This window comes from Ostrinia nubilalis, chromosome 3 (assembly GCF_963855985.1).
Source record: "Ostrinia nubilalis chromosome 3, ilOstNubi1.1, whole genome shotgun sequence".
Lineage (NCBI taxonomy): Eukaryota > Metazoa > Arthropoda > Insecta > Lepidoptera > Crambidae > Ostrinia > Ostrinia nubilalis.
Window position 1 is genome coordinate 1231699 of NC_087090.1, and position 25229 is coordinate 1256927.

Genomic DNA, 25229 nt, shown 5'->3' on the forward strand with positions numbered 1-25229 from the left:
AGCATTAAGTAGGTTTGTACAGCAACAGCCCATCAGACTAATATTCTTTGTATAGTACAACCACAAAGTGCTACAGAGTTTATCTTAAAAAGCGTAAAATTTAAACCCAGACTCGCTGTCAAAACAATTAATTTTCCTGTCGTTGAAACTTTTGCAGTCAAAAGATTTCTGGGCATGAAATTTCCTCAATAATCATAAAGATGACTAATGTTGGTCCAGCAGTGGACGTCATTTGGCTGCAGCGAACTTAATATGTTTAAAGGTAACAAAATAAATGCCACATCCATAAAAATGTCGCCCTTTCCCTTCCCACTTCAGGGCAATTTTACACCGCTCAGTAAAGTTTATCTGTGCCTTAGATTATTCACGGCCCGCCGAGAGATATATTCACACTTTTTACTTTACAACACCTACTTTTCACTTCAATAACAACTCTACTATTACATTAATTTATATTACACCGAAGAATAAAAGACTTTTTGTAATAAACTTTCTAAAGAGCCGCAATGATGTGTAATATCAATGGAAAGTTATATCGCCTTTGATATTGTATCTTGAACTAGCTGACCCGGCGAACTTCGTACCGCCTTAGCGTAGAGATTTTCTTAATATTTTTTTCCGTAAGAACCATCCTTGGACTTCCACAAACATTTAAAAAAAAGAATTATCGAAATCGGTTCAGCCGTTCACACGTGATGCCGTGACAACGCGAAACGGGTTTCATTTTTATATACAGGGTGACTGGAACTGAACCCGCCATAGCTAATACGCGTATAGAGGAGGTCATTTGCTAATTATTGAACCTTACTTTCTATGACTAAAGTTTTATAGTTTAGAAGATATGTCAATTTTTATACTTTTTTCAGATTTTTCCGAAATTTTACCTAAAGACTGCTTAATTTTTTTTTCTCGCATGATTTTAACCGATTTTTTTATTTGATACTAATATCGAATAAACCTTTAGTCAAATAAAATAAATTTCAGATCTAGATAATGATTCAATAACTAGTTACGAGCCGCCAAAGTTCAACAAAAGTACAAACCACGATAAAAAATTCAAGTTCGAATTCGATTTAAAAAAAAAGTAATGGTGATAATGGATTGCCAATGATCTTAAAAATATCTCTAGCTTCTCTTCTTTCCAATGATATATCACACGTAGTAATTAGATATTGAAATTTATTAAAAATTCAAAGTTTATGGAAGAAAATGGAGTAAATTACGAAAATTATCCATACAAAATTTCTTCAAACATCTCATATTTTCTGCTATACTCCTTTTCATAACTATTTTTGTGTGTTTTTTGAAAAATTAATTTAAAAATAATAATCACATTATGAAGAAAAGAGTTTTATGAGGAGATCCGCAGGAGAACCAAAGTAACCGACATAGCTCGCAGAATTGCTAAAATCAAGTGGCAGTGGGCGGGGCACATAGCTAGTAGAGACGATGGCCGTTGGGGCAGGAAAGTTCTCGAGTGGCGACCACGGGCTAGAAGACGTAGCGTGGGTAGGCCTCCTACTAGGTGGACCGACGATCTGGTAAAGGTCGCGGGAAGAGCCTGGATGCGGGCAGCGCAGGACCGTTCATTGTGGAAAACCTTGGGGGAGGCCTTTGTCCAGCAGTGGACGTCATTTGGCTGAAACGAACGAAACGAAGAAAAGAGTTTAAAAAAATTCAAAATCAACTTTGTATGGATAATTTTTGTATTATCACTCCATTTTCTTCCATAAAATTTGATTTTTTGACAAATTTCAATATCTAATTACAACGTGTGATATATCATTGGAAAGAAGAGAAGCTAGAGATATTTTTAAGATTATTGGCAATCCATTATCACCATTAATTTTTGTTGCAATCGAATTCGAAGTAGAATTTTTTATCGTGGTTTGTACTTTTGTTAGACTTTAACGGCTCGTAACTAGCTATTCAATCATTATCTGGATCAGAAATTTATTTTATTTGAATAAAGACATATTCGATATTAATATCAAATAAAAAAAACTGTTGAAATCACGCGAGAAAAAAAATTGAAGCAGTTTTTAGGTCTAATTTCGGAAAAATCTGAAAAAAGTATAAAAATTGACATATCTCCTAAACTATAAAACTTTAGACATAGAAAGTAAGGTTCAATAATTAGCAAATGACCTCCTCTATACGCGCATTAGCTATGGCGGGTTCAGTTCCAGTCACCCTGTATATAGATTGTTTGTGTGTTGACGGAGTTAGGGAAAATTTATTTATAATTTCGGAATATAAACAAGTAAATGAACTCTCGTATTTTGCAATAATTATTCAGATAGAGCTCATGGAGCTTTTAGTTTTGTTGTTGTAATAGTGCTACAATTTATTCTATTCTTATTAAAAAAGTCTCTACTACTTAAGCATGGGTTCATCAAACGATACTTCTTACCTCAAGTAGGAGCTTATTTAACTTAGGACTTTCGTCGTTTGACCAACTGGCTAATGGCTTAAAGATTCTATTGGGAAATATAGAAGATCATCACCTGGGTACTCAGTGACATAATGGCTGGAAACATGATAATAAACATGCAGGTATTATAGAGTATGTTTGTTTCACATGATGGGAGTATAATTCAATAATACTTTTCGACGTCACAGACTTACAATGCACCCAGAGCTCCAGCAGTCGGTAGAGAAAAAAAAACGCAATCGCCACGTGCCGGCGACGGAAACGTATAATGACCCCCCACCCCTCCCCCCACCGGCTACTACAGCTATTTCTAGTAGCGAGAGCAGAGACACTTCACTTGTACTTTACTGGATGTTTTGATGTGACTTTCCATGGCATAGAGTTTAGAAATCGTAGGACAGGAACAAGTTAAAATAATAACATTGTTTTAAATTGAGTAGTTCATCATCATAAATAATCCATTTCCATTATTTTGACTATCTGCACTTAGGGCTCCTAGAATAAATAAGTTTTGACGTTATTATTATTGCCATGTAGGCAATCTCTCTTGTTTATAATCTAATTAAGTAGAGTAGTTTACTTTTTACGTCTAAACTAAAATATATAGTTTTCAGTAAGAAAATTCTTTTTCTCACATAGATTAGGAAATCGACATGCACCATAGTTTCAAGAAAGGTTCAAGGGTTTTACTTATTATCCTGACCGCGGAAGACCAGCTTCTTGACATGCCCTTACGAGCATGTCAAGATAAATGCTGAGCTCGAGCCTATTGGCGCAGTGGTTAGAAAGAAAGAAAGAAACATTTATTACGATGAACATCATTTAGTTAAGGACAGAGAACGTATACAGAAAAAAAGACAGAAATAGCACATAAATATTACAAGGAAATAAAAAGTGAACTGAGCAGTGCTATCCTGTCGCAACAGCGATGCCCATCGCAATGGGACTCCACTCAGCATATGCCGTGGCCCACGGTGGGGACGGCCACGACGCTGGTTAAGTAAAACATATTATTTTTACAGTACTTTTATGATCCGTTCTCGACAGAGACACGAAAAAAGTCAAAAGCTGACTCCAAAACAAATGCCGACTCTAATCGTTGTCAGGTCTACCCGCCGGCATGCGCGAGCGCCGCATCCGGCGCGCCGAGAAAACAAACGCGCACGCGCCGCCTGACTCACGCGTCCCAAGTAATTGCTGCTACATCTCTGATTTAATTCAATAACGAATGAAATAAAGAACTAAAATTATTTTTATGTCTATTTTTGTAATTTGAAAAATAACTGAACATTGGGCGAAGTTTGAATCAAACAAACTTTTGTACTAGTGAGCATTATGTATACTTAAAAAATGACATAAAAAATCTAAGTATACTTACAAAATGTATACTTAAATACTGTAAAATTGACATCTGTTAACAGTTTTTCTAGCCTAGTTCATTTCCCTAACTACAGGTTGAGCTTAAAAGCACAATTTTATTTTCTATGTATTGCAGCTTTGCAGCTAAAGCTGTTAGATTGCAAATATTCGAAATATGTTGAAAGACATCTGAAAATCATTTGGAACATTGGATTTTCTAAAGACCAACCGAATACAACACGGAGAGTATTACAACATGTAATACTTATTTAAAAGTTAAGAACACTGTACTATTCGAAAAAAAATTTAATTGTTTCATTTTCCTTGAACACTCTTTAATGACCTGAATTCTACGCGTATGAATCGGACATTGGATACAGTTAAAAAAGCTAAAAAATCTTGACCATACTATGTACAAATTGATCGAGTTAAAACAAAGCTAGTAAGTTCTATTTAAGTTACCAGCTAGTAAGTTAAAGATACCACAAAGCTACCACACAATCGAGGCCAACACAATACTATACAGAAACAAAATACCCAAATGAACATTACGAAAAAAGAAAACGTTAATCTATGCTTAAGAGAAACTTCAAAGCAGGTTCTAATAAAACTTTCGAGTATAGGTGAATTGTACAATAAATTAGTCATATGATCGGTGACACGGGGGAAAGGTCAGAGAGAAACACTAAATATTGTACGCAACACTCATTGCTGCGTCCACGTGCTAAAGGCATGCGCTCACGGAATATGTCCGCGACTGTTATTTATGACATCTTAATAATGCAAAAAAACAAGTATGACTTCATCGGTACAGCTTTAAATTATACATTATCATCACATTGTGTTAATTATGTATTATTAAAAAAAAATAAAGCTTAGTCATTTAGGAAATACATTTATGAGAAAAGCGCGCATGTGCTTTAGACTAAAATCTCGGTATTTTGATAGAAAAATATATTTAAAAAAACATATAAATTGTACTTTAACGTGGTAAAATTTTGAAATGAGAATAAACATGTAAATTTTCCTTTTTTGATGTACATAATTTTTTGTGTCTCTCAATATTTAAGAGGGTCAAGAATGTACCATTATTTTTTATTTTGTTAGAACATAAGGTCTTTTTTAACCGACTTCAAAAAAGGAGGAGGTTTTATGTATGTATTTTCTTAAGAAAACATTAACTTAAACTTAGTTGTATTCTGTTTGTGTCGTATCGTAAACACAACACAACCTTCGTGTTCGAGTCGTCAGCGGCCGCCTTAACAATTATCTTACTCATTACCGAAACCAGTCCCGTGAGTAACCGGCATCCGGGCACAATTGTCGAATAAACATTGCGCTAAGTGAAACCTATCGGTTCTCATAAACGGTGAGTAATTCCAATTGAGATACCTCGATGACGCTGATCTTGCGCAATGAACGCATGATTCTGAGCACGTAGGTCACTGATTTATCTTATTAAGTGGGATATTCTAATTTTTAAACTTTTATTTATTTATTTAAAATCTTTATTGCACACATAAAAAACTTTTATTGATTAGGTATCTAACAGCAATGTTAATTTATATGATTAACAGTTTGTATGTTACATAGATTTAAGAATAAGATAGAGTCAAGAAATATTGTACTGTTGAGCTTAGAAAAGAGATAAACTCTATTAAGATATTTCTTCCAGCCGAACATGATGGCTCTCTTATTCTTAAATGGGATACTTAAGAATATAGCTGTGACGTAGAATCCTTTAGCAGACTGCCATACAGTCTGCAAGTGAACGTGATTGAGCTCAGAACTTTTTTCGCCGAAGTTCAACAAACTACGAGCACACATTATTATTAGGCACTATAATATTTAAATCTTAAAAGTGCCAAAGAAAAAAAAAACAGCTGTGACGCAGTTGCAATTTCATATACATATGTAGTACCTACATCAGAGATAATGTAATAAAAAGTTACCTACTATTTTCAGTCTGTCTGACTAAATCCAGAAAGTTTCGTCAAAGCTCGTAAGCTAAAAGTATAGCCCACTTCGTTATGGTAATTTGAGTCATACACATTAGCTATTTTAATTTGTGACTGTCTGTGTATCACCGCTGCTAACCGGTGACATGTGTGTAAAGTACAGGAAATTATTATATGATGACGAGAACTTATTTTGGATGTTATACGGTATAGGACGAGAGTATGATGTGACTGTACAGTCGAGAACGTATCAGATTTATATATTTTTATTGTAAACTAGTGGCCGCCCGCGACTTCGTACGCGTGGATCCCGTTTTTACCCCCTTAGGGGTGGAGTTTCGTAAAATCCTTTCTTAGCGGACGCCTACATCACAACATCTACCTGCATGCCAAATTTCAGCCCGATCCGTCCAGTGGTTTGGGCTGTGCGTTGATAGATCACTATGTCAGTCAGTCAGTCAGTCAATCTTTGAGTTATATACATATATTTAGATACATATCATCTCTACAAGTTTTATAGTTATATGTATAAATAGTTAAAAACATTGTATTGTATGACTAAAAGCACTGTTGACTTCTACAAATACTTAGGTTAATGATTCATATTTATTTGTAAGATCGATACTTAGTCTTAACTGATTGAGGAAATCTGTATGCAAATTTTACCTCGATTAAATTTTGACCACTGGTCATTCCAAAATTGATATCTTTTTCAAGGAAATATTAGTGCCTACAATTGAGCATCTTTACAATAAAAAAATTAAAGTAACCTGTTGCGCACAAGTCGTGCTTTGTTCTCAATGCGAAAATTTATAAAATACTACCAGTTTTATATAAACTTATGACTAACAATGTCACCTACGATTATACTGTTTTTTATTATGATTACAACCTAATGTAATAAAAAAAACATTCAACATTCTGTAACTATTTTCAAAATTGTATCGAACTCGTAGTCGAACCCTACATTTAATTAAACCCATCGTAGACTTGAATCTATTCTTGAGGGAAGACTCATGAAGCTCGAGTATCTCATTGCCCGAATTTGCCTCCACCATTCGGAACTTACACATTTTCACTTTTCATAATTTTTGTATTATCTAGTACGCATTTAAGCTAGTTTTTCCAATACCTACCGGAAACGATATAGACGCACAAATCGATAACCTGATCGGAGCGTGTCTCTCGATGACGCAATGAGCGTATCATCGCGAAATCAGGTGGTCAATGGACTGGCGATTCTCACGGAAACATAGACTAATGCAGGGCAGTGCAGTAGGATCCGTGAATTTATTTCAAGTTTTAGTAAAATTGAAATAAAGTGCCCTAGTGGGCACGAGTAAAACAGGACTATTCCCACCTCTCGTTCCCACCGCTGCAACTCCTGTGTAGCCAGGAACTACAGCTTGACCGCTAAAACCCAACCAGTAAAGGTCAAGTGTGCCGAGGGAAAGTTAAACTGTCATTGTACTCGTAACGAATTCTACTAAAGCGACGAGTAGCCTATTTACTCGTACCGAAGTAGCAGTGAACGGCGCAAATAGGTACATACAAGAAGTAACGGTCGTTGGGGCAGAAGTGTTCTCGAGTCTCGACTACCGACCGTAAGACGTAGTGTGGGCTACTTCTCACTAGGAGGACCGACGATCTGGTCAAGGTCGCGGTTAGCACCTGAATGCGGACAGCGCAGGACCGGTCGTTGGAAATCCTTGGGGAAGTCAGGCCTGTGTCCAGCAGCGGACGTCAGTGACAAATGACGATGTAGAGTAAATATGACCGACATACATGCCTCGCCACTAGTACTAGACTACTATTAATCCTAAATTGATTCATGTAGACTCGATATATTAGGTCTCCAGTCAGTGTAAAAGTAGTAATTTGGACTGAGCCTACTCCATTCAGTTCCAACTGTATCCGATCGTTACAGTTTCGTCAAAAGTTAATAATGTTCAAAGAAGAAGAGTTGTGTAAATGAACCATTAATAGCACTAAATGACGCCCGAATTAATACAAACTTCTTTTTAAATGACATCGATCCGAGGTGGTTGAGAAATCACTCTGAACTAGTTCCTGGTTTGATTTAAATTCAGAAAAAAGTGAAGCATGTCAACCTCCGATGATGACTCAAATAGTCATACAGTAGAATAATTCACTGACTAAGTAAGATGTAACTATATCCTTTGTGCACTGGAGGGAACCTTAACTTCGAACTCCTCTGTTCTTCTTGCGGGTCCACTGACAGTTTAACTTTCCCCTGGGACAAACTTGACCTTCACTGGTTGAGTTTTTATTGGCGGTCTGAAGCTGTAGATCTTGGTTATACAGGAGTTGCAGCGGTAGGAACGAGAGGTGGGAATAGTCCCGTAAGTAAGAGCAAAGATTAAAATGCAAAGCTTATTTTTGGTTTACGTAATAAAAATTCTCATCAATCCATCACCTTTTGTGAAGATAACAAAATTAATTAATCGCCATAAGTAACCCAGGTGATTTACTCATCTCATTACAATTATTTTCACTAATCAGACCCGGACCAATATATCACGGCGGAAAAAATGTCGTCCATTAAAAGTCGCCCACGTACATTTTTGGTGACCATAAACATCTCCAGTTTTTCCAGTTCAATTAGAATATCAACCGGCTCGGACGATATAGTAACAGTAATAGTACTTATTCTATCCACTAATAAATAAAATGCAAATGATTTACCGCCGTGTGTTTATTCACTAGCCTTGGTGTGTTTTGCGAGTTGGCACTTATTCGTACAATGAGTAAGTCTAAGTACCTATACCTTTTTTAAATGTTTTTGGGATAAAGTCATTGTTAATAATCTTTGTCGAGTGGGGTTGATATCCTTTAGGATGAAATCAATTGGCATAGAAGATGCGTGTTTACTCGAGTGTATAAACTTTAGTCGTGCAGTTGAATGATTTCGTGGATTTCTTATCAGACAAGCTATTGGGTAAACGCCGTTTTTCTCAATAAGTACCTATGGGGAAAATTTTCCATTTTTCCTGTTTCCACATTACGTGCCTTTGGTTCCGTCTTTTCTAATTATCTTAGTTTTTTCTCTCGTATTTCTGTTACATAGCTGATTAAAATAACAAATAGAGGCTAGACACAAAATAATTTACATCAGGCAATAATTTCTATAATAAAAAACTAGATTTAAAATAACCATAAATATCATCGTGCTAATTAACTGCAAAAAATGCGATAAAACTTTTGTAATTTTCGCGAATAAGCTTAACTACTTAGAATTGAATAATTAAATATTCCTAATTAATTTGTGAGGAGATTATTAACGAATTTGATTACCTATTCAAGCCGTCTGTTTCTATGTAAATTACAAAGAGTTAAAAAATGGGAATTACTCGTTATGCACGAGTCTGTTTGTCTCTATTTTTAGAGAGAAAATACATTGGTATACAAACTTTTGCCAAAATTTCGTTCACTCTATTAATTATCTAGAGTGAATGGCAATACACTATTCTATTTCTATAATATAATTATATCAGGCGGAGTTAAAACAATGTAGAGCTAAAAACGATGGCAGAGTTTAGCTTAACGTGCTTTGTTTTTACTATACATGTAACTTGGACTCCTTAAACTTTTCAAAGTATTTATTGTACTTTCATCAAAATATGTATGCATATATCGTCGTATGTGGTTATTTCTGTGTATGTGTGATTATGTGTAAAGTACATATATTTAAAATGTCAATTAATGTCTTTGTATTTAATTAAGATACCTATTCCATTTCTCTTACTAAAGTTAATTTTTGATCACGCTGCGAAATATCTTTTACTGCCTATGAATTTATTTAACCAATTAATTTACACATTAATAATGTAATAAAATTTAATGAGCATCAAGATAGGAGCAGAGCACAAGAATCGGATATTGATAAAGCCATTAATATTAGCGCACAACATTAAGTAGTAACGATAAATACTGGCGATGGCGATGATAAGCCTACATCGCATGCAAAAACCACACCAATACCAACAGTAACAAAAATACCAAGGTTACTTCATGGATTACCAAAACTACCTCTTAAATTACCAAAAATACCTCATAAGTTACCAAAGCTACCTCGTAAATTACCAAAAATACCTCATGAAAACAAAAACCAATCTAGCGCAGGATATTGATTGTTTTCGAACATCAAGCAATGAGCATGGATGATGTAATACCAATGTCTTTCGACTTACCTTGGACGAGATAAGCGTCAAAGTGGGCGAGGATTCCTGTGGAACAAACAATAAATATCCTGCTTTAATTGTTTCTTTTGAAAGTCACGATGAAATGGATCTGAGGCGATCGATAATCTTAAAAATCACGGGCATTTTTAATTGACAAGCGAATCTTTGCTGAACGATAAGGAAAGACAACTCTAGTACAATAAGGAGATTCATAATTCAATAAACGCTACCTAGTTAGTGATTTCTGTACTAATGCAAAAATATAAACAAAGTTGAATATTTGCGTCAATAAAATGGCATTTATCATATTTCTGATTTAACCAGTTGCACTTCAATAAAGCCCTAATCAAGGATAACTTAAGTACAGTTCCCACATCAAAAATCCCTTATCCTTGGTAGAACGAATTAGAATAATCAATATAAATATGCAGTATCCAGAGTCGAAGCAAATAAATAAACAACGCGTTCCAAGAACGTTCGCGATCATTAAAGATGACCACGCCGACGTACCTACATAATTGCATGCATTACGTGAAAACTGGATAACCCGCACTCAATCGCATAGTTGATCATGAATCACAGAGCTTCTAAGAAGAAAGTCCAGGAGGAAAAATTGTGCAACGAGTCACCGAGTCAGCGGTTCCACAGAAATACGTCTATCCCCTTTTTGTGCCAAAAATTCGTGAGAAAAATCCGCTCAACGCAATAAGTGAAACGATCAAAACAATATGGCGTGCGCAATTATCTACCAAACGACTGTTAAACACTTGTTTTATTATTACACAGCAATAACTATTAAACGTATCGGAATAATTACTTCAAAAACAAAGCGTAGCAAAAAACTCGTTGCCGCAAAAAGCAGACATAAGCGAATCGCATTCGCAAGACGTCCGCAAAAAAACATACTTCTCCCTTCTTAAATTATCCTGTCACGCTCACCTATAAAACGCAATTGGATTTTAAAAATTCAAACTTGAAATTGGGACTTGTTAGAGTAACTTACTGGACTCTACTGCTCGAGAGTGAGCTTTATTGTTGGTGGGATAAAGTTGAAAGTGAATGGAGGGTGAGATTACAGGTTATATTTGGGTGTCAGGTTGCGCGGACAATAGGCGCACGCGCAGGTACTGGAAGGTGACCTTCGTGAAGGGCACGCGGCTGCCCTTGCGCACCCCACACATTCGCATGCATTGTCCGACACGCCATTACCGAAATGACCATTATGGACTGATAGAGATGCCCTTGTTTCTAACATCGATGAATGCTTGTGAAAATGTCGTTTTCTTACTTTTTTTAGGATAAAACTAATTGAATATTTCTCAAGGAAAACAATATTTTGAAAATTGGCACTCGGTTTTATGTTCGGTAAAAAATACGTCATGATATTGACAGAAAATAGCTAACCAGGCTTTAAGCCAGCTAGCTTTTCTCATGAACCCACTATCAGTGTGATGATATTTAGAGTTCGGTTTACGCTGGAGCCTTAAGATCTCAGAAGCTAGAATATTCTATTAGCCTACAGCCGATGCTTGAAAGATGCAACTGACGTGTGATGATGTGCTACTTGAATTATTTTTAAGAAACTTGATGTGGAACCACAAAAGATTTCGTCTGCGCGTGCACAATAAACTAAAGATCAAAATTCTTCTGATATCTTCTTAGAAAAAGGCATAAGGAAAATCCCTCTACAATTACTGAATAGCTGTAGGTCTAAAATGACTTTCAAGGTGGCTAATCATCGATACGACAGCACCCATCCCTAGGCTGCCAAAATCGCGGCAAGCTGACAGCCGCTCGCAGCGACAGGTGGCGCGGCACTGACATCGATATGCCGATAGCGACGAGCTGCATAAGGTACGAATCGATGGCTATGTGAAGTACATCCGAAGTAAGGGCTAGTAGCCACAGTACAAGTAATTTAAACAATTATCAAATTTGAAACCAAAACAAAAAATTAAAAGTAAAAAAATGCAACATCAATTTAAAAACTAGTCAAGAAACATAAAATATTAATAAGACCAAAATTAATTTAAGACAATTATAAACAATAGAATTAAAACAGCAGACTGTTCTATTGAGGATACATTTAACATTTTAAATATGTTTCGAGCGCCACAGTAACCTTTAAGCTCACCATTGTTTAGAATTGAATTTTACCGAGAAGAACCGAAAGAAACAAGGGCACGAACTAACTAAATAAGAAAAAGAGATAAGTTAACGGATTCGCGAAAAGGTCCAGGTATCACACCACTACTCCCTCGGGCATCGAGCATATGGCTTGCCTGACCTCTGCTCAACATACCGACGACTTTGTAACCACCAGCCTGCTAATAATGTTAGATTACATACTATTATATTATTTTAGGAGCACATAAAAAGAGTTGAAAACGTTGAAATTCCAGTAGCGAATGTAAGAGCGAGTAAAATACGGTAAATTGATTTATGAAGAAAAAAGTATGTTTATTTGAAAGTTTTCAGAATAAATTGTTTTCTTTTAACGAAAGTAACTTTATTAATACTAAACAATATTAAAATAACTATAACAGTTTGTCAAAAAAGTAACTAATTAGCGATGACTTGGAAAACTTTACTAAAATATTTGGTTAACTACCACACGTGAACACTGTGAACACGGCTTTATCAAAAACAAATGACACTGGTTGTGTTGGGACAAAAGCGTCATTATCAATTTATCCGATTCGATAAGAATAAAATGAGTAATCGATTCATTGATAGTCAAATGTTAATCCTAAAATAATGATTCATTCCCTTTTTTACATCATCAAGCACGTTAAAGGTTCAAATATTTAAGGAAAATTTCAGAGATTAATAAAAATTATTCGGTAAGTAAAAATTACGAACAGGAAAACATGAATTACCTACTTCAGCGTTTTTTTTTTAATCTGGTGCTAATAAATATGAGGTTAGTAATACGAACAGAGTACGTAAGTTTAGGAAGACGAATAAGGTGAGACTTTTAGGGCTATATTTCACCGGGACACCATGGCGGCACAACCAGTCGCCGCTACCAACAAAATGTATGCAGCTTTGCAACCAAACGAACACCAGGTGAGTAACTCTCTATAGAGCTACATACATTTTGTTGGTAGCCGGCGACTGGTTGCGCCGCCATGGTGTCCCTGTGAAATATAGCCCTTACCTATTCCTTTGCCCTTGGAATAAAAGGAAAACAGTAAATACTCAACTCATTTTTATTTGCAAATAGGCTTTTAAAAAACACTTTTACACGTCCCAGTAGAGACAACGGTGTTACTTACAGGGATTTTTTTTTAATATTCAGAGAAATAATTTGAGAAATACACAAGACAAACTGTAGTCAGTAACTATTTATATTTTCAAGAAGTAAAGAATGCATTTAATGAAAAAGCTAAGTTATTTCTTTGCTCTTTCCGTTGGAGCTGTGGGAGAATTTTTCAAAAGTTTTGTCGCAGCTGCATCGAAGTGTCGAGGCGGTGGAGTGAGGTGTACTCACTGCTACACTCACTAGGGATGTTATGTTAGGACAAATCAAAATATAGTATTTCATAAATGGTTCAGATTAATTTTTCCCTGAAGATCAATGGAGCAGACTTTCGTTCAGTGTCGGTGTCAAATCATAAGGATAGCTCTTAAGCTCTCTTTAACTGTGTGAAGGGAACTATTAAGACAAGACTTGCAGATATAGAATCTTAAATTACTCGCTTTGCTATTTTCTGTGATTTGACTTGAACCCAGATCAGACTTAGTCTGCGTAATATGAGCAGCCTAATGCCTAAATATATTAACATACTCACACGAGAATCAAACGTCAGAATAGAGGGACGCGCAGAGACGACTCCGCGCGCAGTGTGAATGATGAGTATCCAGTGTTTTATTTATGAGAATAGATCGACCGGCCTCTAATAATACTTACTTAAAACCTATATACAAGTATAAATTAGTTACCTACACGTACGATGTATTCCTATAATAATTAATTAGCTTATTATCAGTGCGTAACACAAGGACTTTCGCATTGTTGTCTGGAAACTCGGCATACGGTCGGATAATTGCTTATGCTGAGTTGTACTAACTTCAACCCCGACTACAACGATAACCGGTGATTTTTGTATGGAGTTTGACAGACTTTTGATTTATCAAAGTTAAAGTAAGATGGTGCAACCCAGCCTTAGTGATTTAAATGGTTAGACAGAGCACGGATAGTGAAATATTACATAAAACAGTAAAACTTCCCCGAGTGGCACCCCTGCGACCCAGTTTCGTCGCACCCCTTCCGCCTTCAATCAGGCCCGGAGTGACGCGGCCGCAGAAACACACTATTTCGCGATTTCCTTGTCAGTTTGTGCGCCTTTTGTATGAATAATACAGCACTCTCCTACAATTATTGTTATAGTACTGATGGTTACACTACAGATTGTGTTCTGTCCAAAGAACAAACCAGAATCAGGGTCAATAACATGCTAAGGAGGTAGCCTGAAATTTAAAATGGCTTCGTCTGATGTCATTTTCCATCAATCTCTTTATATTCTATTTATTTAAGTTCGATAGCCTATGGAAGCATAATACATGATGAATTTATGGTAAGTTCAAGCGACTCATGTAAACACAGCTGTATTAAAATAGATACTTATGTATTCTATTTTTCAGTTTGTTTTCGATACATTTTCAGATGAATAAATCATTTTTACATGACGACAAACTGATGGCACGTTTATGTACACGCGTAATTCGGCGCAGAGCCGGTAAGAAAGTCGAGAAGTATTTGCGCGCGCGCATTAATGTTTATTAAGTACCTACCAATACAATAAGTTAGTGTAGACATTTAAGTATCGGCGAATTAAATAGTCTATTGCAAAATTAATTAAGTTTAATGACTAATTCCATATGAGTCTCTCTAGATACAAAATCCCACACTGCATTATCTCTTTTGGCATAAGTAATTATATTCGAATGGATTATTTCATACAACCAAGTGCCTAAATGACACGTTGATTTATGTGTGTTATTCTAATCGCAAATGCTAGTTCAATATCAAGTTCGGGTCTTGAGGTCACGCGTAATTGTGGGTTGCGCGAACACTATTTATGCTGCGCTTGCGCACGATTTGCAACGAGTTTTTGTTCGAATCGAATATAATGTGGGTCATTAATCCAAGCGATTACTGTGCTTCATACTTCCTTGGCGTCTTCGCCGCAAAAAGTACGGAATACCTGGCAGCTTGTTTGAATTTAATACTTTAATGTCAGTGCACACTTGATTTTAATTGATGGTTGTAAAACCTGGTGTTTTGTTTGCGGAAATCCTATTCATACTGAATATGCATTTCAGATTTAGCGTCTATTGACGACATAGGAAAACATTTTTCGGCTATTGACTCAAAAGTTCCTTTATTTTTGCTTTAAATTGAGCTTTTTAGCTGGAGAGTGCTCATTTCAAGTATGAAGCTTTTAAGTTCATACTCAAGCCTTTAAATTAAGCCGGAAGTTAGTCGTCTTGTAGGTATAAAAACTATAGATAAACATGAATTTTTTTGACGTTTGTTCTGTTGTCTATCCTCTATTTGCTCTACCTGGGCGATAGGTGCAACCCAAAAACAATTCCGTTTATGAAACCAGGTTACCACCTATTAATCTTCGACGTAATAAAAACGGCGAAGACAAAAGGCCGCGTGTTCCGACTAAACACTTATACCCGAAGTGAACTACAACTGAGTTATTTCACCCCCCTCCCCCCACCCCCGTCAATCGTAAACTTTACCTATTAAATGTTTACAGCCTTCCGAAAGTTGGCGCGCAGTGCGCCAAAGATCTGATAGCGCAGATACGTTAGTTTACTGGTGTAACTTGGAAATAAGCTACGTGTAAAATAAATAATTATAATTTGCGGGAAGGGGGAATATTTGTCTCCCAAAATTCTACCATCCACTATAACTAAAATACTAACGGAATGGAATTGCATAAAACTTGATTTGGAACTTTAAAAGTCTACTCAATATTGTTTTTTCGTTATTCTGGAATATAAATAACAAGCTAAATCAAATACTCGAGTGGCATCCACGGGCTGGAAGACGTAGCGTGGGCAGGCCTCCTACTAGGTGGACCGATGATCTGGTAAAGGTCGCGGGAAGAGCCTGGATGCGGGCAGCGCAGGACCGTTCATTGTGGAAAACCTTGGGGGAGGCCTTTGTCCAGCAGTGGACGTCATTTGGCTGAAACGAACGAACGAACGAAACCAAATACGCATTAGCTCATATTATTTACACTTACGGTCTTATTCATAAAAAGTTAAAATAGGTTTATTAGCTTGTTATAGTAAAAATCCCGAAAAGTATTATTCATAAACGTCATATACCGCTAAAAAGCTTTGTAAGTATTCAATACCCGCTTCATAACTTATAACAGGGTCGACCCTACTTTAAACCTCTAATAAAGAGAAATATGGCCGACAAAATGTGCAACAGCTGATTTTTTTTGCGTCCGGTCCGAACAGATGAGTGAGTCCGAACCGTTTTGACTTGAGGTTTGTAACAGTTGTCGTCCTCTTTTGTGTGGCTATTTGCAAGGTTTATAAAATTGATCGGTGATATCGTACTTTTTGTTAGCTATGGAAGCTCTGCTAACTCTGCAAACTCTGGAAACATTAGAAGCTATTGAACGCATTGAAGGAGCAGAAAATGCTCCACGTCGTCAAAAGATTTACCAGGAGAGATGTGATCCGTTTTCTTTGCCAGATGTAGAGTTTAAACGGCGATACCGTTTCAACAAAAATACCATGAATTTTATAATTGATCTCGTCAGGCAAGACTTGCAGTTGGACTCACGAGGTTGTGGAACTTCACCTGAGTTACAGGTGTTAACCGCTATAAGATGTTGGGGTCGTCGTGAAGTAAGTACTCTACTTACAAGTATTTAATATAATTATGCCGCATTTTAATACACCTACATAAAGACGTTTTTAAATTTCTTTGTAACATTTTAGGTTCAAGATGATGGGGGAGAAATCCATGGGTTATCTCAACCAACTGTAAGTCGCATTTGTGCCAGAGTAGCCCGCGCGATAGCGCGCCACTCTGGAACCTATATAAAAATGCCAGAGTCACTGGCAGAACAAGAAAAAGTAATGAGGGAATTTTACAATATACGGCGATTTCCTTCTGTCCTGGGGTGTATTGATTGCACCCATATAAAAATAAAGAAATATGGTGGTGACGCAGCTCAATATTATATAAACAGAAAAGGATATTACTCAATGAACGTACAAGTAACTTGTGATGCCGAACTAAAAATAATGGACATTGTTGCAAGGTGGCGAGGCAGCACTCATGATTCCAGAATATTTAATGAGTCCACTCTTAAAGAACGCTTTGAACGAGGCGAGTTCAGAGGAAGACTTTTGGGGGATTCTGGGTATCGACTAGAATCATATCTTTTTACACCCATATTAAGGCCTCAAAATGAACAGGAACAAAGATACAATCAAGCCCAGATTGCCACTCGCAACTGTGTTGAACGTTGCTTTGGTGTATGGAAACAGCGGTTTCAATGTTTATTAAATGGTTTAACAGTGCATATGCACAATGTAAAACCAACCATTGTCGCACTTGCAGTATTGCACAATATTGCAATAGGAAATGAGGACTTGGTACCAGATCAAGGCAACGAAATTATTGAGATACAGGATGCTGTTGCTGAACCACGAGTTAACGAGGACAGAGGAAGAGGCCCAAACAGTGCTATCTTACGAGCATTTATTGATAGGCATTTTAGATAAATAATAAGTAGGTATCTTATCTAGTTAAAGTTTTTATTTATTCTTTACTGTCTTCTTTATTTTCAAGCAACTTAATTTTTTTTCTATAATATTCCATTTTCAGCTGTAATAAAGATTCTTCCAAGTCCAAGTTTCGGGTTTTTCTTTGTTCGTTTGCCAATACGACTTCATGCAGTTGCTTCCTGCATTCAGTATCTACCGCAACTACAGTTGCTGCTGCTGTTGACACCTGAAATAAAGTAGTTATGAAGATAGTAATTGCGCTAGTAATCTTAACATATTATAAAAACACAATTTTTTAATAAATACTCTAGTTTTATGGATATACTCATACCTTGTTCACCTTTTCTTGTTTATTAGATTTCATCCTAGAAGGCGTTGCTTTTATTTTTGGCGAACCAATGGATATAAACTGAAACAATGAAGGCTGTTATAATTTAATGAATAAACAACTTTAAATTGATTGTGTCATTTCTACCTTTATTTGCCTTACCTTGGGTGTATTTTGTATCTCATGAAGTGGTTCTTGAGCCACATCTATCACTTCACTCTCTGGGCCCTAAAATAATAAACAATTATGAGACACACGATATGGAGGGCTGGACACAAATAAAATGGGAAGGGGCCAGGCAAAGAAACAATTATTAAAAAGATAATAAATTGTTGTTGTACATGATACTTACAATATCTGAGATCTCATCCGGTATTTTATGTATTATACTATGAGAAGCAATTATGTCCTGAAAAATGATATAAACGTTTATTTGACCACTCTTATAGGTGAGACAAATTATATAAAATATGAATAAATACTGTATTGAAACTAATAAAGCTCACCTTTTTCTTTATCTCTTCTACATTGTCCTTTTTATCCAACGTCTTTCCAACATTGATCTGAAAAGGGGAAGAAGTTTGTTGTTATGTTACTGTGAAATATATTTGCGAGGTCTGTTACAGAACCATATTTAACATCAATAATATGTACCTACCTGATTTATGCAATCAGAATCAAATTCATTTATGTCAATGACAAACTCGTTAGGGAGCCATGAACATATATCATCTGCATTTGCCGGGTTTGTTGGTGGGGGTGGACCGCCACCAGTCTGGAGAAGTTTCTTCCTTTCCTCTGATTTCGCTTTCTTCTTGGTCATTTTTATAATGCTCCATTGAGATTTTAATTGTGGAAGGGAGCGCACGCCACCTGTGCACATACTATTGAAACTGGAAGTAAAGAACAATAAAAATTAACATTAACAGTTCTATATTCCGCTTATAATAATGTATTAAAATCGCTTATAAAAATGTTAGTTTCTCAGTAAGTGAATCAAATTTGTATCCTTATGAGAAATAAAGTGTCTTTAACCATAACCATATTCAACATGTGCCTCCCAAGCAAATTTGAGTGACGCTACACACAAATGCATGCTACATCTAATAGCCCACATGTAGCAATTGAGACAATATATTTAAAAAGATGGTTGAAAAACGGGTCTTTTTACACACTAATTACTTTACTAATTAGTTTAATATTTATCTGAATTTAATGAAAGTAAGTAGACCACATACCTGGTTAACAAATCTGCCCACGCTGCCAGTTTTTTTGAATTTGTATTAGTATCCGTGTTTTTATTTTCGATGATGGATACACGCTCCCTCACTAAATCCATCAATATATTCTACGGAAATAATTATTGGGCATCAGTTTATCAACTAAAATGATGATAGTGATAAAATTAACCAGCACTCTTGTATCTTTGCAAAAACTGTTGAACTAACCTTATCTTCCTCCAGCCAATTTTCGCTTCTTTGTCTCTTCTTTTTATTTTTTTCGTTTTCCATGTTTATTTCTATTAGGCAATACAATTTTCTCTGCAAAAATACCACGAAGCACCTCTGCTGCACGAAACACAACACAAGCAATAATGATGATAAACAAACAAATGTCATTGTCATTATGTCATAAGTGACGTAAAACTTTTTTTTTTGGGCCGTGGACCATTGGTTTTGGCATTTTTATCTATGGATTCATCAGAACGACAACATAACAACGCTAAAATGTCTTTTAGTGAGAAGATAGTTAAAATGGGTATATTGAACGTTTATGAATAGAGAATTTTATAAAAGGTTTATTAGCACTAATGAGCATTTTAACTAATGAGTGTTTTAAACCTATTTTAGAGGATTTTTATGAATAAGACTGTTAGAATCCTAACAAATTCACTCTCGAATACTTTTTAGCATAAAAATATGAATTCCAATAAGAACACTTCCCAATAGAAGCAGTAAGTAACTTCACGTTTGATAGGCATCATTATAGACCGAAATAGTTTTGTAGCTACTCTGTGGTTCTTTGCTCTATGGTTGCCAAAAGTTCATTTGTAAAAAGCGATAACCGCCGCAACCGCGCCGACTAACGGCCGCTACATGCTATATGTATCGAAGCTCAGGGCTGCCACAAACACCTGAATATATCTGCAGAAAGTCCTGATTTTGCAAGTTTGTTTGTACTTATGTACTTGTGTAAGCTTTTTAAAATATTGATACTTACTTGAAATTATTTTCATCTGCTTTTCCCTATACCTTTTGGTATACTCTACCCTCTGAGAGCTACATAAGTTGCACCCGAAATAGTTTGCAGACGAAGTAGAGCCGCGGCGGTCATACCACAGACAGAGGAAAGGAGACAGCGCTTTCTGTCAAAATATAACTACTGAAATATCTTAATTTTACATGAAAAGAGGCTGATTTATTGTTTCTATTTCTCTCTGTCATTAATCGTTTAGAGTGATCTGGAAGAGATCTATTTTTATAACAGAACCCCCTAACTATCCTATTACAACTTACGATTATCCATTTGTGCAAGTTTCCACTTCTCGCAACCCATCAGCTTCATGATCCCAGAGATCTATGCCAGATTGAGGTTCAAATTTAGCTGTGAGCCTCTTCGCCGTTATCGAGCGGAGCCTTCCCCATTCTATTCCGAGTTAGCCCTGGCTGGCTATATCGGGCCCAAGGCCGGCCGGTCCCAAAGTGACCCATTGCGCTACATACGCCGCACGCTCCTGTAGCGGCACTGCCTCCTGCTTCGCGCCTTATTCCTTTTGCGTCGGCGCTCTTTTTTGGATGCCGTATTCTTAGAACTTTGCAGTTTTATGTGTCGAGCGAGACACTTTCTAATTGGACTTACTGGTTTGATGAAATTGGGATGGGAATGTATCGATAACATAATTTTAAGACAAAAATTTTAGAGATATCTTCTCTACATTTCTAATTTAAATACTCCAATAAAGCACGAATTGCTAATTAGAACAAAGGTGGACGAAATAAAATTAATAACGAATGCCACATCTAGACAAACGCGCTTTTAAATCGATTTCCTTAATTGTTTCATGTTGCACCAATGTAGAGGTGTTAGCCACACACAAAAATATGCAGAAATATTTTGTTTTATTTCGAGCTTCCTTAATAAGATTGCAATCAGATGAAATTCCAACACAGCGAGGTCATACATTTGAACATCAAAGATCAATACCGTCAAATCTCTTTTAGCGCAAGAAATAAGTCACGGCCGTCATGGCACAATCCCATATAATCCCCATTAGTGCACATCGCAAAAGACCCTTGCATGCATCTCGCTCGCACACCGACAAAAAACGAGTACCTAACTTTAAGACGCGCAATCCGGTGCATTCCATGCACCAACATACACAATATTCATTACCAAATCGACACACAAAAACCACCCTTCGAATTATAAAAATAAGAATCAGTATTCCATTCCGATGAACCGTAATGTTTCTTATTTTTTCTAACACCAAGTGCGAAGGGTCCCGGCAATTCGGCCAGTTTCAATATAAATAACAATAACAAGTCAGCTCGGTCGATCTTTAAGAGCCTTTTAAAAACATTGAACGCTTTTGACAGATGATGCAGTTGTTGTCTTTGCTGCTCCGAATTTGAAATTAGATTTTTAAAATTATTTTTATGGCCGGAATTAAAATTAGTTTTTAACAAGCAGGTTTATGGCATTTGATATTTCACTGGCCATTTAATAACTGTTAAAATATTTTTTTAATTAATCGAGATGATTTTCAAGCGAGGAACGATGCGTTCAAGAGCTTTGTTTTCATTATAGTGGCCAGCATTACTTAGGTAAAAAACCAATTGACGTCATAGGAAGAAAATGATGTTGTGTTTTTAAGTAGATTCATTCATCTTTGCCGCTCTGTGCTGCCAATACTCAAGGAAAAGTACCATTAGAGGATATTTCTCCTGAGTCAGATTGTGGGAACAAAAACAATTACTTTAATTAACTACGTAAGGCCTTTGTGCAATCGTAACTTCGCAGCTGAAATTATATGATGTCGGAAATTAGTTGTTTTTCTGGAGAAGTTACTTTGGTTGAGTATTAGAAACAACCTACCTACATTATAGGTGTACTTACTTCATACATTATTGACAAAATAGAACTTTCTTTCATCACAGTCGAATTTAATAATGGTTAGTTTTTATTTATGTTCAATCGTATCAAAATAACACATTATGTGTACGTTTCTAAAATTAGAAACAATATGGAAGTGGCCCACCTTTGATTTGCGACCAGATTAGAATCAACGACTGTAACGTCACACCCGTATCCACTTATTTAATAAGGTTAGTTAAAATATGTATTAAACACATTATTATGTTGATTATTGGCGTAAATTATTAGCATGCTAGCCATTAACATTTCCAGCATGTGACGGCAATTCAAATAATGCGTGGGCGACTCATCTTATACCTACTTACTTTGATAAGTTTTATTAAAGGGTTATTTATTGATTTGACTGCTTTAATCGTTCAGGTGCAGCCGGAGGTATGTAAAGCTGAACGATATGGTATCTTACACAGTTGTAATTACGGTGTTTTTGCATCAAAAATGTGTAACTTGATGTGCTATAGATGTACAAGAGATGCTAGTTTATAATAATAAGTATATAAAAACAATAACACCCATTGGCGTGCTTTTTTGCAGTATATGCATAATAATAAAATGTGATCCAATTAACTTTGTATTTCTAATCATCATCATCATAATTTCAGCCACAGAACGTCCATTGCTCAATATAGGCCCCCCTCGATGATTTCCATATGGACCGGTTAGTATTGTTTGTTAATTAAGTAGTGTAGTTCAAGTAATCGCAAGAAGATAGAATCAAAAAGAGAAGTAAGTTTATTAATTAATCAGTTCTAAATTCAAACAAGTTGTTGAAAAAGCTAGTTATCTTGTTCATTCTCTTAACGTAAAACCATTACAGCGTTTATCACAGTAGATTAAATCTCAATAGTATTCAAGTTTAATTTAACTATTACATTAACACCGAGTACTTGGTGTTATTTTACAACATCACCGACGAAACAGTTTTAGAAAAACATTTCCCCGAAGTCATTGGGAGAGTACAGTTCGCTACAAAAATTAACTTAGTTATTTACCTTTACACATCTACCGAATATTATTAATTAACGCTGCATAAAATATTGTTAAGATTGCAAAGATTGTTTTCTGCTACTTGCCTCGAAAATGTAAAAAGTTTATTTGACTGCTAGAATGTTAACTGAACAATGTTATGTCAGGGAAACCAACATTATGACAAAAGAGATAATTCACTTATTAACTGTAGTTCTGTAGCACTGAAGCATTTTTATGATTGATAGCATGACTCTAGCTGGAATTTTAGTTTAGTTCAGCGTATTTTTGAAGGTTTAATTGCTGCCAACTGTACGTCTCGCTAACGGTTCGTCCATAACAATATAGTAAATTCGCGCCCGCGCATCTTCCGGATAATTTATCTCCCAGATAGAGGATTTACATAAAAACGCGATAATCCACGACAATTGCGGTGTGCCCATACAAGGCGGGGTTAAGAGACGAACAACTATTCTCTAACTATAGTGATTGATGGTTATGGTTAGTTTAAAACTTTCGGTGACATTTGGAAAGTGTAGGCTATAAAAAGTACAGGTTTAAAATATGGAAAAGTAGGATTACTTTTACAGATTGTCAATTCATATATTTAATTTCATATTGCAACTTTGAATCGATTTTTCTTGGTCGCCTAGACCACTTAGAGGCATTTTCCCGAAAAGAAACTTCATAAGAAGTGTGTTGAAACTTGCTAAGTAAGTTGCTAAGTAGCAGTTTTAAAGGCAAAGGTCAGGATTGTACAAAACATGTATGAAACTAGACACTTAACATATTCATCTAAACAAAAATTATGTTCAACCGTCGAAACTTATAAAAACCAAGTAAATCGTGGTATTACCGAGACTTAACGACTCAAAAGAATGTGGAATACATGTAGTCACGAAAATCTCGCACGAGCACCGTGATGGCGGCCAATTAGAATTTAGTAACCAAGTCGGTCGCTTAGACCAATAAACCCGCGTACACCGGTTCTTACTGGACTGATATATCATACAAATAATGGTGGACATATTCTAGCACTGTAAGTCTAGGCGCAGACCACCGATTTTTACTTGTGCCCGATTTTAAATTGTATGAAGAATCGGCCAAATCAAATCGGTGTAATGTGTGCACTTTTATACATGCTCATACTGATCAACTGCCCGACTAAACTATCGGCCGACGAAAAATCGATGGTCTGCGCCTAGGCTAAGCTGCATCAAACAGAGGAAGAATCCGTCTGTCTACAAAATGACAGTTTCTATGTACGAAAAGAACAGACAAAAGAACGACGTATTTCATACAGTATTTACTTGAGTTGGAGCTCTATTTTATTACCTTTCTGAAAATGGCAATAGAATAGAGCAACGCTCATGCGTTTCTTATTAGAATTTTATACGACTTTTATAAGAATTAAACTAGAAAGATAATTTTCAGTGAGTTGGAAAAAAATGTGTAAGAAGCCAATTGGGCAGTGGAGAGTGGATGGATAATATAATCTCTAGTGATGGTGTATTCGAGTGTATTAGTAATAAATATTGGATTCTGTATTGTATAATCGTATTTAATTTAAATATATTAAATCAAACACACCTGTCAAGATAATTTGCATTATCATGATGGATGTTCATGTATTAGCACTTCTCCACCTGCAACCCTGACAAGCTAGATGTGCGCCGGCGCAGCCCGCGGCATTTCTAATGAAGAAACATCGTGAGAACTTACTACGCATTAGATTTATTGGCCAAACATCTCCTCTTTATTGCTAATAAATACTGAAATTGTGCTCATATACTTAATTATTACATGATATGTAGATTGGCGTTAGAACTGTATTGCATCACGGCTTTATAACAGCCATCGTGTAACCGCTAATGAGTTCACCCCGAGCGTCAATCACTTAACGCACTCACTTATAAAACTGTGACGCATATTTTATTTAGTGATAAAATAAATTAAACGTATAGCGTCTTTTGCTTCAGACGGTAATCAAAAGTTTAAATACAACATTTATAAATCTTTGTGAAATCAACTTAAATGTTAATCTTGGCATAATACAT

The 25229-nt window shown here is 36.0% G+C and overlaps 3 protein-coding genes across 3 annotated transcripts in view; 1 reads left to right on the top strand and 2 right to left on the bottom strand.

Moving 5' to 3' along the window:
- LOC135088042 (voltage-dependent L-type calcium channel subunit beta-3) overlaps positions 1-25229 on the bottom strand; it is a 116625-nt gene that overhangs the window by 51457 nt on the left and 39939 nt on the right. Inside the window, exon 2 of the mRNA XM_063982922.1 lies at positions 9963-9998. The gene's annotated coding sequence lies outside the window, so the exon portion shown is untranslated. The remainder of the gene's footprint in view (positions 1-9962; positions 9999-25229) is intronic.
- On the top strand, positions 16214-17913 carry LOC135088213 (putative nuclease HARBI1). Its single transcript, XM_063983097.1, has 3 exons — positions 16214-16838; positions 16932-17730; positions 17827-17913. The coding sequence occupies exons 1-2, from the start codon at positions 16557-16559 to the stop codon at positions 17721-17723; spliced, it is 1074 nt and encodes a 357-aa protein (XP_063839167.1). The 5' UTR covers positions 16214-16556; the 3' UTR covers positions 17724-17730; positions 17827-17913.
- Positions 17740-19921, bottom strand: LOC135088214 (uncharacterized). Its single transcript, XM_063983098.1, has 8 exons — positions 19503-19921; positions 19293-19402; positions 18713-18947; positions 18561-18617; positions 18407-18463; positions 18217-18282; positions 18058-18135; positions 17740-17952 (listed from the first exon to the last, which is right to left on the bottom strand). The coding sequence occupies exons 1-8, from the start codon at positions 19677-19679 to the stop codon at positions 17761-17763; spliced, it is 972 nt and encodes a 323-aa protein (XP_063839168.1). The 5' UTR covers positions 19680-19921; the 3' UTR covers positions 17740-17760.

Coding starts and splice junctions, on each gene's coding strand:
- LOC135088214 (XM_063983098.1), bottom strand. CDS start 19,679: ATGACAATGACATTTGTTTGTTTATCATCATTATTGCTTGTGTTGTGT. Junction 18,618..18,712: donor ATTCTGATTGCATAAATCAG/GTAGGTACATAT, acceptor TCCCCTTTTCAG/ATCAATGTTGGAAAGACGTT. Junction 17,953..18,057: donor AACAAGAAAAGGTGAACAAG/GTATGAGTATAT, acceptor ACTTTATTTCAG/GTGTCAACAGCAGCAGCAAC.
- LOC135088213 (XM_063983097.1), top strand. CDS start 16,557: ATGGAAGCTCTGCTAACTCTGCAAACTCTGGAAACATTAGAAGCTATT. Junction 16,839..16,931: donor GATGTTGGGGTCGTCGTGAA/GTAAGTACTCTA, acceptor GTAACATTTTAG/GTTCAAGATGATGGGGGAGA.